General features: G+C 39.2%; 1 protein-coding gene across 1 annotated transcript; it reads left to right on the top strand.

Moving 5' to 3' along the window:
• The first annotated feature begins 10158 nt into the window (after positions 1 to 10158).
• LOC100890299 (glycoprotein 3-alpha-L-fucosyltransferase A-like) lies at positions 10159 to 11268 on the top strand. The gene has a single exon (XM_003728070.2). The coding sequence runs from the start codon at positions 10159 to 10161 to the stop codon at positions 11266 to 11268; it is 1110 nt and encodes a 369-aa protein (XP_003728118.2).
• Positions 11269 to 13921: the final 2653 nt, after the last annotated feature.

Genomic DNA, 13921 nt, shown 5'->3' with positions numbered 1-13921 from the left:
AATATAGTAATATGTTTATTTAAAATTCAAATATCCATTCCTATGCCACTCGTCAAAAAGACCATTTTCATCAACCCAAGGTTAGACTTACTTCTTCACTTAATTCATTAAATGTTGCTGGCGTGAAGAAATGGAACCAATTACCCACTTCTATAAAATCAAGTTCAACTTTATCCTGTTTTAAAAAGCTTTGTCGAAAATTCCTATTTGAAAGTTTGTAATAATACAGTATCCCTGTTAGTATGTGTGTGTGTGTGTGTTCGTGTGTATGTGTGCATATGTGGGTATGGTGACTGAATTATATTTAACTTAACTTTTTTTTTTGTAGGGGCCCTATTTGTAAGCAATTTGCTTCTTTGTGGTCCTGATCATATTATTTGCTTTGTATTTTGTATGTTTTATGTATTGTATTTTCTATCGCATGTTTTGCTTTTATATGCAAATATGGTCAATAAATTCAATTCTAATCAATGAATATTCATCATGGACTATTCGATTATTGACAGAGGGGTGCAATTGTGCACCACATCAAACTCCCCTACTTTCAGTCAAGTATTTCATTGTACATGTAGTTTGGTAGGTTTATTTTACTAACTGTTTAATTATCAGATATCAATGATAGTTTAAATATATGGAAAAGGTTCTTGTATTTTATATTTAGCAAAGCAATCTCACATACAAAATCACTATCAAGTGTCGTCTGATCCGTCGATTGCCGTCTGCTTTATACGTTCAAGGCACATTTATCTGTTGACTGTGATGTACACAGTTTACTCGTCATTTTAGATTTATGATTAGCCATCTGTCATGTATTAGTCTTTAATTGTTGACACACATACAATTACCACACACATGAACCCTCTCACTTCCCCTCCCCAACACACCATTTCCGCACACCCGGTTCACACATCATACCCAATGGCATATACACCCTGCAACATAGTGGAACATTCTAGTTTGGTAGTGACGGCGAACTAGCTACGTTTGTGCTGGCGAAAATGAGACAACCGGAGCAATATGCAAGTGAAGAATACTAAAAGAAATCAATTTATTCAAATAGGAGACACGCGCCCCTTTGGCTATTTACTAGGTTTCTAATATAGGCAAACTCCTATGCAGCCTATCTCAAAGATCTCAAAAGGAAGATTATCTTTTGTATATGCGGGCACACTAAAGACCTGGTTTAATTATACCCTACTCTTTACGAGAAGTGTAGCGTGTTAATTTGCATAGGGTATGATAATAGACCTACTACTACTAGTAGGTCCATGGTATGACTCTCCTACACGCGAGGAATGGAATCGTGTCCCCTAAACCGAAGCCTGCATCGACTCGGAGAAAAGCAAATGGAAAGAAGGGAGGGGCGCTTACACAGTCACAACGCGTCGCCAATCATTTTTGCCTTTTTGTCATCTCGGAACTCGTACCCACGTGCATGACGAAACTCATTTGAGTCTGCACCATCCGATTGTGTCACACCGCCTTCTTCTAATATGTCATACATTATAGATACCTACCACCCCCTCTCCTATTGAAATTGATTGATTTTATTTTATTTTATTTGGTCCTTTTTCAGTGTTTATTGCCAAAACTCATGTCTCATTGATACATCCAATACGCATTATACATATATATACGTGTATTTCTTTCTAAATTATTAGGTAAAAAGGATCAAGATAACGTTAATGCTAACCGAGATTAGTCACAACAATATGTCTGCATAATTACTGGACATGTGAACATATAATTTATTCAGGGGCTCCCCCTTTTAATATCCTGGATTAGTCACTTGAAAACATCCGCAGTATTATATTGAATAATCGTTTATAAACAGTGTCAGTTACTCCTGATATAAACAGGATATTAACCGGGCTTTCAATTCAATTTAATTCAATTCAATTTAATAATGGTTTTATTAAATAACAATGCCTCGCAGGCAAATTGCTGAATTGTGCATGTTTACATATGCAAGAGCTCCATTACATAACATATTGTTACAATCATTCAAACAGTATCGGTAATACTTAACATTACTCATGTGTAGCTATTTAAAATCGATCACTATATATCATTTACATTTTAAAAATCTATTAAAGTTGACAATAGAAATAATAATTATTGATTAAAAACAATACAATACATAACATACAAATAAGTAAAAAAGCTAATACTGAAATTATTGCACCTGTGTCCTTAACAATTTATATTCATTGAAATTGAAAGTCAGCAAAATGTTGCTCTATGCTGCCAGTTCATCAACGACTTTCTTCCAGATTATGAACAAACGTAAGACATAATTTTTTTCTTCTTTCCTCAAGAGTCACTAAGTAACATGTTTCTAATGCCACATTGTATGAAATATAACGACTACCCAGAATTATTCTACATGCTCTCTTTTGAATTGATTCAAGTGCATATATAAGTGCTGTTTTGTAAGAGCTCCATTGAAAACAGGGGCACAGTACTCTACAATCGGTCTTATGTATCCTCTGAATATGGTGATAAGATCTAAAATAGGTAGTTTGAATGATTTCAGTCTCTGAGTAAGTATAACTTCTTGTTACTTTTCTTCAAAAGATCAGTTACGTGTTTATTCCATTTTAGGTCACTCTGTATGATTACACCTAATATTTTGGGATATTCTACATTACTTAGTTGGGTATCATCATTAAACAAGACCGTCTGTTGTACAGGTTGCTTACAAAATGAGATCTGCATAGCTGATCATTTAGAGGCATTTAGTTTCATATCATTCCTATTAGACCATTCCTGTAGTTTGCGAAGTTCATCCTGTAATTTTCAAGCTTTACATATACTCCGGCTTTCTACCATTGACAAATCGTCTACGTATTTGAAATACGGTATAATGGATAATACTCTCTTACCATTGTGTAACAAATTTGGTATACCATACAAGGAGGAGACATCCCCGGTAGCAACTGCTGTAACAAGCAAAACGTGAGGGGTATGACCGACTTGTGAGAGTACGGGTAATCGTCCTGGTCAACCTTCTCGTGGTGGGGACTGTTAACCTGTTGACCCGTACAACAGGGACAATCAGAACAGGGTGGCTAGGAGAGGAGTGTCTCGTCGACCCCCATAGGAAAGTAAAAAGTATGCCGCAGACCTGCCGCAGACCTGCCGCAGACTAAAAGTCTGCGGCAAAGAGTATGCCGAAGTATGCGGCAGAAAGAAATTTTGCTGCAGACTTGCCGCATACCAGTATGCCACAGGAACAGTCTGCGGCAGATCTGCGGCAGGATGAAATTTTGCTGCAGACTTGCCGCATACTAGTATGCCACAGGAACAGTCTGCGGCAGATCTGCGGCAGGATGAAACTTTGCTCCAGACTTGCCGCTTACTAGTATGCCACAAGAACAGTCTGCGGCAGATCTGCGGCAGGATGAAATTTTGCTGCAGACTTGCCGCATACTAGTATGCCACAGGAACAGTCTGCGGCAGATCTGCGGCAGGATGAAATTTTGCTGCAGACTTGCCGCATACTAGTATGCCACAGGAACAGTCTGCGGCAGATCTGCGGCAGGATGAAACTTTGCTCCAGACTTGCCGCTTACTAGTATGCCACAGGAACAGTCTGCGGCAGATCTGCGGCAGGATGAAATTTTGCTGCAGACTTGCCGCATACTAGTATGCCACACGAACAGTCTGCGGCAGATCTGCGGCAGGATGAAATTTTGCTGCAGACTTGCCGCATACTAGTATGCCACAGGAACAGTCTGCGGCAGATCTGCGGCAGGATGAAACTTTGCTCCAGACTTGCCGCTTACTAGTATGCCACAGGAACAGTCTGCGGCAGATCTGCGGCAGGATGAAATTTTGCTCCAGACTTGCCGCATACTAGTATGCCACACGAACAGTCTGCGGCAGATCTGCGGCAGGATGAAATTTTGCTGCAGACTTGCCGCATACTAGTATGCCACAGGAACAGTCTGCGGCAGATCTGCGGCAGGATGAAACTTTGCTCCAGACTTGCCGCATACTAGTATGCCACAGGAACAGTCTGCGGCAGATCTGCGGCAGGGCGAAACTTTGCTCCAGACTTGCCGCATACCAGTACGCCACAGGAACAGTCTGCGGCAGGTCTGCCACAGGAAATCCCATTAAAGTCTAATAGGGCCAATTGAAACCAATCATCTCATGCATATTCATTATTACTTTACACGTGTGACAGAAAAATACATTTATCATGATTTGTTAAGCAAATTAAGACAATGCACATCATTTTTGTGATTTCTATTTTCCTTTTGCCATTATTAACCAATAGATTATTTTGTCTGATCATGTTACAATTACATTCACGTTTAAGCAATAGATATATTGATTACTAACCAAGAAACTATGATTACTAACCAAGAAACAATATACATATTTAGTATATATATGTGTACGAGCCTGTGTCACTTTAAATGTTACTCTTGAATACACTTCAAATGATCAATGTGATGAAATTAATACAATTGAGAATAGAATATACCTAATTGGTAATATCGACATACATATTGGTATTACCTAATTGATAATATCGATATTGCCAATATCGATTATGAAGTATCAATCAGTGTATCACTGGTTCTTCTACATGCATACTTTATTGCCACGTACTGGATATGAAAGAGTATGCGGCAGGTCTGCAGCAGGTCTATATGAGATATGAATATTCATGACGAAGAGTCTGCGGCAGGTCTGCAGCAAGTCTGCGGCAGACTTGCCGCAGACTCTTCATCATACTGAAAGAGTATGCGGCAAGTCTGCGGCAGACCTGCAGCAGACTCTTCATCATACTGAAAGAGTATGCGGCAGGTCTGCAGCAGGTCTATATGAGATATGAATATTCATGACGAAGAGTCTGCGGCAGGTCATCATACTGAAAGAGTATGCGGCAAGTCTGCGGCAGACCTGCAGCAGACTCTTCATCATACTGAAAGAGTATGCGGCAGGTCTGCAGCAAGTCTGCGGCAGACCTGCCGCAGACTCTTAATCATACTGAAAGAGTATGCGGCAAGTCTGCGGCAGACCTGCCGCAGACTCTTCATCATACTGAAAGAGTATGCGGCAAGTCTGCGGCAAGTCTGCGGCAAAACTAATTTGCATGTGAAAAAGATGACTGTCTGCGGCAGGTCTGCTGCAGGTCTGCGGCAAGTCTGCCGCAGGAGTATGCGGCAGGCTCATTTCTTTCCTATGGGCCTAGCTTACAACATGAGCGAAAATGTTTTTACAATGGAAGTACACACAAACAGCACCAGGGTTAAATCCATTGCCTCTACTAACCTGCCAACTCAGCCCGTGGTCCTGCAACAAGCAGTGAATAATGACACAACAGCTCGAAAGCCTAACGGGGGAGTTGCTACTGATGAACCACCGACAAGGAAAGCACCACTAGGGTTTGGAGGTAGTGCCTCGGACCTTGCTGTCCAGTTGGTTCCGGCAAGCAGAGACATTGTGGGAGCCTTGTAGTTTATTTTTTATTTTTTTATTTTCTTAAAAATTTGATATTTCGTGCAGGTCTGATGTCTTTGTAATATTTGTTGTTTTGAATTCATTTACATGTTTGTTATTTGTGTTGTACTATTGCAGGGCGCCGAGTATAACAGTGTTTCACTCACTGATGGGGTTCTCCTGGGTAAATAAAACAAAATAAATAGATAAATAAAAATACTAACAACAAAAAACAGTTTGGAATTGGCACATGGAATGTGCGTACACTGCTCCAAGCTGGAAGCTTAGACATACTGCTACATCAACTAAAAGGATTTCGTTGGGAAATCATCGGCATTGCAGAAACCCACTGGACAGACATGGGAGACTTCACCCATGATGGACACATAATCCTATGCTCGGGGAAATATAAAATTAAAAGAGAAGGAGTTGCATTGATTCTTAACAAAACCGCCCAAAATGCACTTCTTGGCTACAACCCCATGTCACCAAGAATTATCTCAGCAAGATTTAAAGTACAGACAGGATCATTGACCATAATACAGGTCTACACTCCAAACACAGCCAACAGTGAAGAGGAAATTGAGGAATTTTACAACCTACTACAAGCAACGATAGAGAAAGCTCCAAGAAAAGACATTCTTATAGTAATGGGCGACCTTAATGCGAAGGTAGGATCAGACTCAAAGCGATGAAACCAGGTTATAGGTCAATATGGACTTGGGGAGGCCAATCCCAGGGGAGAAAAGCTTCTTAATTTCTGTGCAGCAAACGACCTGATCATCACTAACTCGCTATACAAACAAAGCAAAGGAAGCCGCCATCGACGTGGGAATCACCAGACCAAAACACCCATAATAAAATTGATTTTATTATGATCAACAAAAATTGGAAAAACTCAATTAGTAATGCAAGAAGCTTTCCAAGTGCTAATGTAGGATCAGACCATTATAACCAACCTACGTCTCAAGCTCAAAGCAAAACCTAGGCCGCAGTACCTGAAGCGGTATGATGTCTTTAGACTCAAAGACCCCCAAAACCAGGACAGATTATGAAATTGAAATAGGAGGAAAGTTTGGCCCTCTGCTGGGGGAAGATGACACAGATGTGGAAGAAGTAAAAACAGCCTTTAATGAAACCTCACAGAAAGTATTGGGATTTTAAAAATCCAAACAACAAGAACCCTGGATAAGTGAGGAAGTCCTCCGACTGAATGATGAGAGAAAGGAAGCGAAACAAGACAAAAAAGAGACCCAAACAAAGACCGAGATACAACTTCGTTAACAGAGAAAAACGAAGGAAAACAAAAGGCTGACGCAAAGACAAATGGATACAAGATCTATGCAAAAAAGTGGAAACCTCACGTCAGGCTACCAAATCCAAGGCAGTCTACACAACAATTAAACAAATCACTAAGAAATCTAACATCAGAATACAGGCAGTGAAAAGCAAAGATGGAGAAATCCTTGCCGAGATGAAAGATGTTAAAGAGAGATGGAAAGAAAGCTTTGAGGAACTGTACATGTACAATCACCAGAACCAAACAAATGCAGAAGCTACTGTACTAACATACATCACATGGCCAGCCTCGACCCGGTTCCAGACATTCTGCGAGATAAAGTAGAATTCGCTGTCCGGAAACTCGCAGAAGAGAAAGGATTTGACAGCATCACAGGAGAGGAACTCAAAGCTGCTGGGTCAACAGGAATCACCATGCTCCACAAATTGTCCAACAAAATATGGCGGGAAGAATCTTTTCCGGCTGACCGGGGAAAAGCTATAATAACACCAATCTACAAGAAAAAAGACAAACTCAACTGTGGAAACTACAAGGGTATTAGCCTGCTAAGCCATGTAGGGAAAGTGTTCAGTATCATCCTCCAGCAAAGGATCATGAAGAAAACAGAAGAAGTGCTGTCCGAAGCACAAGCTGGATTCCGACCAGGACATTCCACTATGGATCAATTGTTCACCCTCAGACAAATAATGGAAAAGCGCCTTGAAAGAAAATCAAAATCTCCTATGCTGCTTCATCGATTATGAAAAGGCATTTGACTCAGTCTGGCAGGAAGGGCTGTGGAAAGCAATGAACTTCTTTGGATATTCATCAAAATACATACACCTACCTTAAGCACTCTACCAACAATCAAACAGTGCAGTCAGAGTGAATGGTGAACGGACCAACTTGCTTAAAACCACAGTTGGGGTACGCCAAGGATGTGCCCTGTCCCCACAACTTTTTAACATCTTACTCGAAGCTGTGATGCTTTACGCAATACATGACACCAAGATCGGCGTAAGAGTACAGGGACAGCTGATCAACAACCTAAGATTTGCTGATGACATTGTCCTTATAGCTGACAATGACAGAGACCTCCAAACAATAGTTGACCTAGTACATCAGATCAGCTTAAACTGTGGACTGAAAATACACATTACCAAAACAGAAGTACAAGCCATAAGCAAACAGCCTCAACAATTGCATAATAAACGTTGAAAGAGAACAGCTAAAACAAGTAAATAAGTTCACGTACCTGGGAGGAACAATAAGCCAGACAGGATCCTGCGAGTAAAGCACCGCATTGGGAAGGCAATAGGAACATTCCAAGCACTCAAGAAAATCTGGGCATCAAAAGATATACGCTGCTCAACAAAGGTAGAACTGTACAAAGTCCTGGTGTTGTCTATTCTGTTATATGGTGCAGAAACATGGACATTTAAGAAGGTCGATGAAAATAGACTTCACACTTTTGAGATGGCATGCCTCAAGAGAATCATGGGTGTGACCAGATTTGACAGGCTAAGGAACACACACATACGAACACAACTGAATATGGAAGAAACCATCATCGACAGGGCTGCCACAAAAAGACTGAGATACTTTGGACATATCAACAGAATGAATTAAAAAAGATACCCCCACATCCTTCTCAACGGAAATGTACATGACAAACGCCCAAGGGGAAGACCAGCTAAGAGAGGGACAGACTGCATCAAGGCGGACTGCAAAAACAGACAAGTTGACTCCCTGACTAAAGCCACTAGGCTAACAGAAGACAGGAAGGTGTGGCAAGCCACAGAGAAACAGAAGCCATCATACATCCCAGTGATGGTGTGGACGGCTTAAGTCAAGTAAGTCAATAATGGAAACTTGGCATGCATCATTCATTAGTATAAAAAATAACAAAGGTCCAAGTTTGTTTCCTTGTGGAACTCCAGTATATTTGTGACATTCCAGTTTGATTTTTTACATTATATTTGACACACTGCAATCGATTATCCTAAAAGCTCATTATCCAGTTAATAAGGCATGGTCTAACATCGAGATTTAGGAGTTGTTGAACTAAAACGTTGTGATTTATTCTATCAAAGGCTTTCGAATAATCTGTAGTCAATATCGTTGAGGCAAATTTCATCTTTTCTGCATTCTCCAATATCTGGTGTATCAAACCAAAAAAAAAGTTCTCTCTCTAGTACATGACTGTATTTACACTCAAAATGGGCATCCTGTAAAAAGTAATCAGTCGATTGTCATTAATATCAAAACTGTTTTACGGTTCGACTTTGAAATTGATTGGAAAAATAATTCATTGTTAATGCAACGTTGTATGAATGACAGCACTCCTTCATTGTACAAAGGAGTAATTCGTGTATCGATCATTACGTATGCACAAACCATTCTTCTGAAAGCTCCCTTTCCTCAATCATTTTTCTTTGTAACAGTTCATCTGATTGGTAGAAATGGGCTTTATAAAAAGAGGGGGCATATTTTAATGACTAAGTAGTTAATAACGTTGACCGCTATTTAAAATGAGCCTTCAGAGTGTATTGGTGCTCAATTAACTTGATGACGTTAACCCGTCCCCCGGTTAATTCGCATTTCATTAATCGGGTAATATCGGCTTCTACTGTAGGGACTATTATGCTCTGTCAATGCGGGGATATACGCTTCGCCATTTGAATTAATTTAATTTTGAAGAAGTCACAAGTTCTATTTCACAAATCGTTTGAGAGTTATGTTTCACAATATCATAAAGCACAAATGTTCATGATTGTCGGTGCCATTTGATAAAATATATTTTGTTAAATCCAAAGGCAAACGAGTGTTTGGACACTAGACCTCCCCCCCCCCCTCCCCGCCACCCCCCAAAAAATCCTACACTACAGCAATTGCCATATATTTACCTTCCGTAGATCGACGCATGATAGCCTCGGACTCGGATAAACTCCTCAGAGAATCTTAGTTCAAATTGATTTAGCTTATTTATTAATAAAGATTCAATGAAACAATATAGAGGTGCTCGATAACTATTTGTTATTCGTTGAAATATTCGAATGACGTCAGCGTTGAGCTTTTCCGGAGGTACCGGTTCTCGGGATCGCGCCACTACTCGGCTTAACGCATATAGTCGGCAAAAAGGGTCCAGAACTAGACTAGCGACGCCCCGTTTGCGATCAGACTGCTTCTCCAATATGCACCAGCACAACTTTATACAGCGGTACGAGGATTTGGATTGGTTACATTATCTCTAAATCATTCACAAGTTCACTCGCTACTTTAAAACGATGAAAATAAACTCGAGGAACAAGATCGTCATTTCGGTTGGGCTGGCAATAGTATCATGTTTGGCTATTGTAATATCTTACGATCCAAACTACGACATCCGTCTCCAAAATGTCTCTCCTTTTCCTGCCCCACGAATGGCTTTCCATGCGTCCAGAAAGTTGGAGGAGAAGCGGGGAACAGCAAACATGACGATAGGGCATTCTTCGCCACACCCCAAAACCAAGCCGCCCTCTTGTTTCCGTCAAGTTCAAATCAGGAGTGGAAGCAAGAAGCCCCAAAAGCCACAAGATTTTGAGTGTCCAGGATTAGATTGTGGTATTCGTTTTGTTAAAGATACCAGCTTCGAAACAATGATGAGGAGTGATGCGGTGGTACTGTTTCATTTATCGAGTTGGAATTGGGATGAGATGCAAAGAAGACGCCCATCCAAGCAAGTTTGGGTTTTCTTTACCCGAGAGAGTCCTCGACACACGGGGGTAAATGCAATACCACCAAATGTATATGATTACGTATACAACTACACCATGACGTACAGACCGTCGTCATCCATATCCATTCCCTATGGCGTCTATGACAGCAACCAACCACAAGTCATCCCAGATGATGCTCGAGACTGGGCAAAGGAGAAAACGGGTATGGTGGTCTGGATGGCATCAAATTGCCACCTGTCTTCATGGGACCGTTTTGGATTTGTCAAAGAACTCTCACGGCTTATCCCAGTGGACATTTACGGCACATGTGGGAAGCTCATATGTAATAGAAGTTCTGATGATTGTTGGAATCGTATCCGTACCTACAAGTTTTACCTGGCGTTGGAAAACAGCGAGTGCAGGGACTACATCACAGAAAAGTTTTGGGAAAATTCTTTACAGCATGACGTTGTGCCCATCGTCTACGGCGCCCCAAAGGAAGACTACCTTCAAGTTGCACCTCCAAAGTCTTTCATACATCTTCAAGATTTTAACTCTATGGTTGATCTTGTCGACTATCTCAATCTGTTGAATTCTAACGATACCTTGTACAATTCATATTTCGAATGGAAGCGGTATGGAACAATCCCGATGACGTTACGTCGAGAAGGTGTTTTGTCCCCACCGTTTCTGTGTAAGATAGTAGCGAAGATAAGAAAGTACGAAAACGACTCGTTTGACGGCAAACACAGAAAAGGAGAGACGAATCCAAGCATAAAGAATTGGTGGTCAAACTCATGCGTACATTCACATGGCTTCCCTCATGACTTTTAGAGTCAGACCAAGGAGTTAACTCTTTGGCCACAGCGAATGGGTTAAAGTTCATATAACTGTTCATTCATAACAAAACTGTTTTATGGTTCAACTTTGAAATTGATTGAAAGAAACCTGATATAAATGACAGCGCTTCTAATTCTGAAACCTACGCCCTCATTCCTCAGACTCTTTTGGATGCTTACATTTTGGCCCAATTATAAAGCGTCGAAAACATAATTAGACAAATCAAACTTGTTCATTCATGAGTTTACTTTATTAGATATATTGGTATATAGCATGACTGCAAGAATAAGATATCTTACTCCCGTTATGCCGTTACTTTACAATTAGATAATATTCTTACAAAATAAAAGGGCAACTGAATTCATTGAGACTTCGAAACCCATCTTTAATAGGTAAAGTACAAATTGCCAAAACTTTGATTTCTCACAATTATTATACCTTGCAATCATGTCAAAAATACCTAAATGGTACAATAATGTAGTAAATAAGTTAGTTTGTTGGTTCATTTGGAAAGGCCAAGACAGGATTAAACTGGAATTAATGGCCAAATCTTATAAAGACGGGAGACTAAAAATGCTATGTTTAGAGTCTCTCCAACAATTCCAACAAATGAAGTGGATAAATAGAATGTTCACATCTCAATCGTGTGGGTGAAAAGTATAATTCATCTCGCTTTGCTGATTTTTAAAATTATGTTCATTAATGACCTTAAGGGTCTAAATCTTGTAATCCCTGATTGGTATAGAGAAGTTGTGACTACTTGGAGTCAGGTGCGTCAATCCTTTTTAGAATGTTGGGGCACAATAGAGTAAAATATGAAGTGGCTAGGTCCGTGGTATAAATAAGTGATAACTCTGAAAAACTTGAATCTCACATTAATATCCAAGAGTAATAATCCATTTACCATACCGGTTAGTATGATAACATTCCAGTCATTAATTAAATGTCTAAAAAAAATGCTCAGTTCACCTCAAATTAACGATAAAAACATAAACATCTTCAATTTACACATCTTCACTTGAGCAATTGTCTCAGAGGCAAATATCAAGTGAAACGAACACATACATGTAACACCGGTTTATCATCATTGTACAATATGGGCCATGGTCACATCATCAGAAAATTCATATTGCCAAATTTACCCCAAGAACCAGAAACTTGTGACAATAGAAACTTTCATAAATGTCAACGACAGCAATTTTCACAGGAAGGAACTTTCTTGAATTAAAACAAAAAAATAAGTGTTTGTTTGTTTGATTTTATTGAGGCATTTTTCAACATAATTAGAAATAAAATACAAACTAGGTTCATGTACATGTATACAATTCTTACTAACAAAAGTTAAAATACATATACATGTATACAGTATAATCATATCCTAATATAAATCCATTAAATACATGTAATTATATCTTTAAAAACAAAAAGATATTTGACAAATCATTCTAAAATTTTAAAAATGCAGGAGACCACCATCTTGAGCTAGAGCTTGAACAAACAGCGACAGGTCATCTGCATAAAGAATTTGTTTAACGTGAATATCATCAAAGGGAACCCCATGAATAGCAGAGTCGCTGCGAATCGCGCGAGCAACAATCTCAATGCAAAGTAAAAATAAATAGGCAGACAAAGGATCACCTTGTCCCACACATTTCTGAATATAAAAATATCCAGTTGATAAGTCTCCATTGAAAACACAACTCTGAGCCTTTTTATAAATTATTTTCACCCATTTACAAAATGACGGTCCAAAACCAAGGCTACTAAGACCTTTTGTAAAAACATTTGTGAAACCGAGTCAAACGCCTTCTCAAAATATATTGCTTAAAAATAAGCAGGTATTTTATTATGAGTTGCATGAAAGATCATGTCGTCAATTAACCGAATTGCCTCACCTATATTTCTGCCCTTAAGATATCCCACCAGATCAATCCAAATAACTTCTGGTCATACTTGTTTAAATCTTGTAGACAGAACTTCGGTTAAAATCTTGTAGTCCACATTAAGTAAGAAAATGGGTCTGTAGTTTTTAATTTTTAACGGGTCTTTGCCTTCTTTATGAATTAAAGTAATTACTGCCTGTTTTTGTGAATGGGAGAGTTCCCCCTCACAAAAGGATTCATTAAAAGCATCGGCCACTACGTCTCCTATTACTGGCCAAAATAATGAATAAAACTCAACACTTAACCAATTGTTACCTGGTGTTTTATTAATTTCATTTCTTTCACAACTGCCATACATTCCCTCTCTGTAACTTCCCTTCACAAATATCCTTAGAGTCTGGAATTAGTTTGGGTAGATCTGTACCAAAAAAAGCATCACTAGAATTAGAATCTACCGTGGAATGCGCATAAAGTTTGCTATAAAAATTGTGTATATCTTGAATTATATCTCTCTGATCAAAACTTATTTTCTCTTCATTCATCATTAGTTTTCTGATTACTGTTTTTCTCTTATTTGATTCCATTAAACTGGGTAAAGTTTCTCCTCTTTCATAGTACGATGCTCTAGAACGAATTGTAAGTCCTTCATTAATATAATCATAGCATGCTTTTATTTTCTACGTTTCAGTTCTAAAGATTCAATGTTCTTATTATCTATTGCTTTCAAGACATCATCTTCGAGGGAGACTATTTCTATTTCTAGA

This window comes from Strongylocentrotus purpuratus, unplaced genomic scaffold, assembly GCF_000002235.5.
Source record: "Strongylocentrotus purpuratus isolate Spur 01 unplaced genomic scaffold, Spur_5.0 spur5_scaffold_7, whole genome shotgun sequence".
Taxonomy (NCBI): Eukaryota; Metazoa; Echinodermata; class Echinoidea; order Camarodonta; family Strongylocentrotidae; genus Strongylocentrotus; species Strongylocentrotus purpuratus.
The sequence above is the reverse complement of the archived record's forward strand: the minus strand, read 5'-3'. Positions and strand labels throughout refer to the sequence as shown.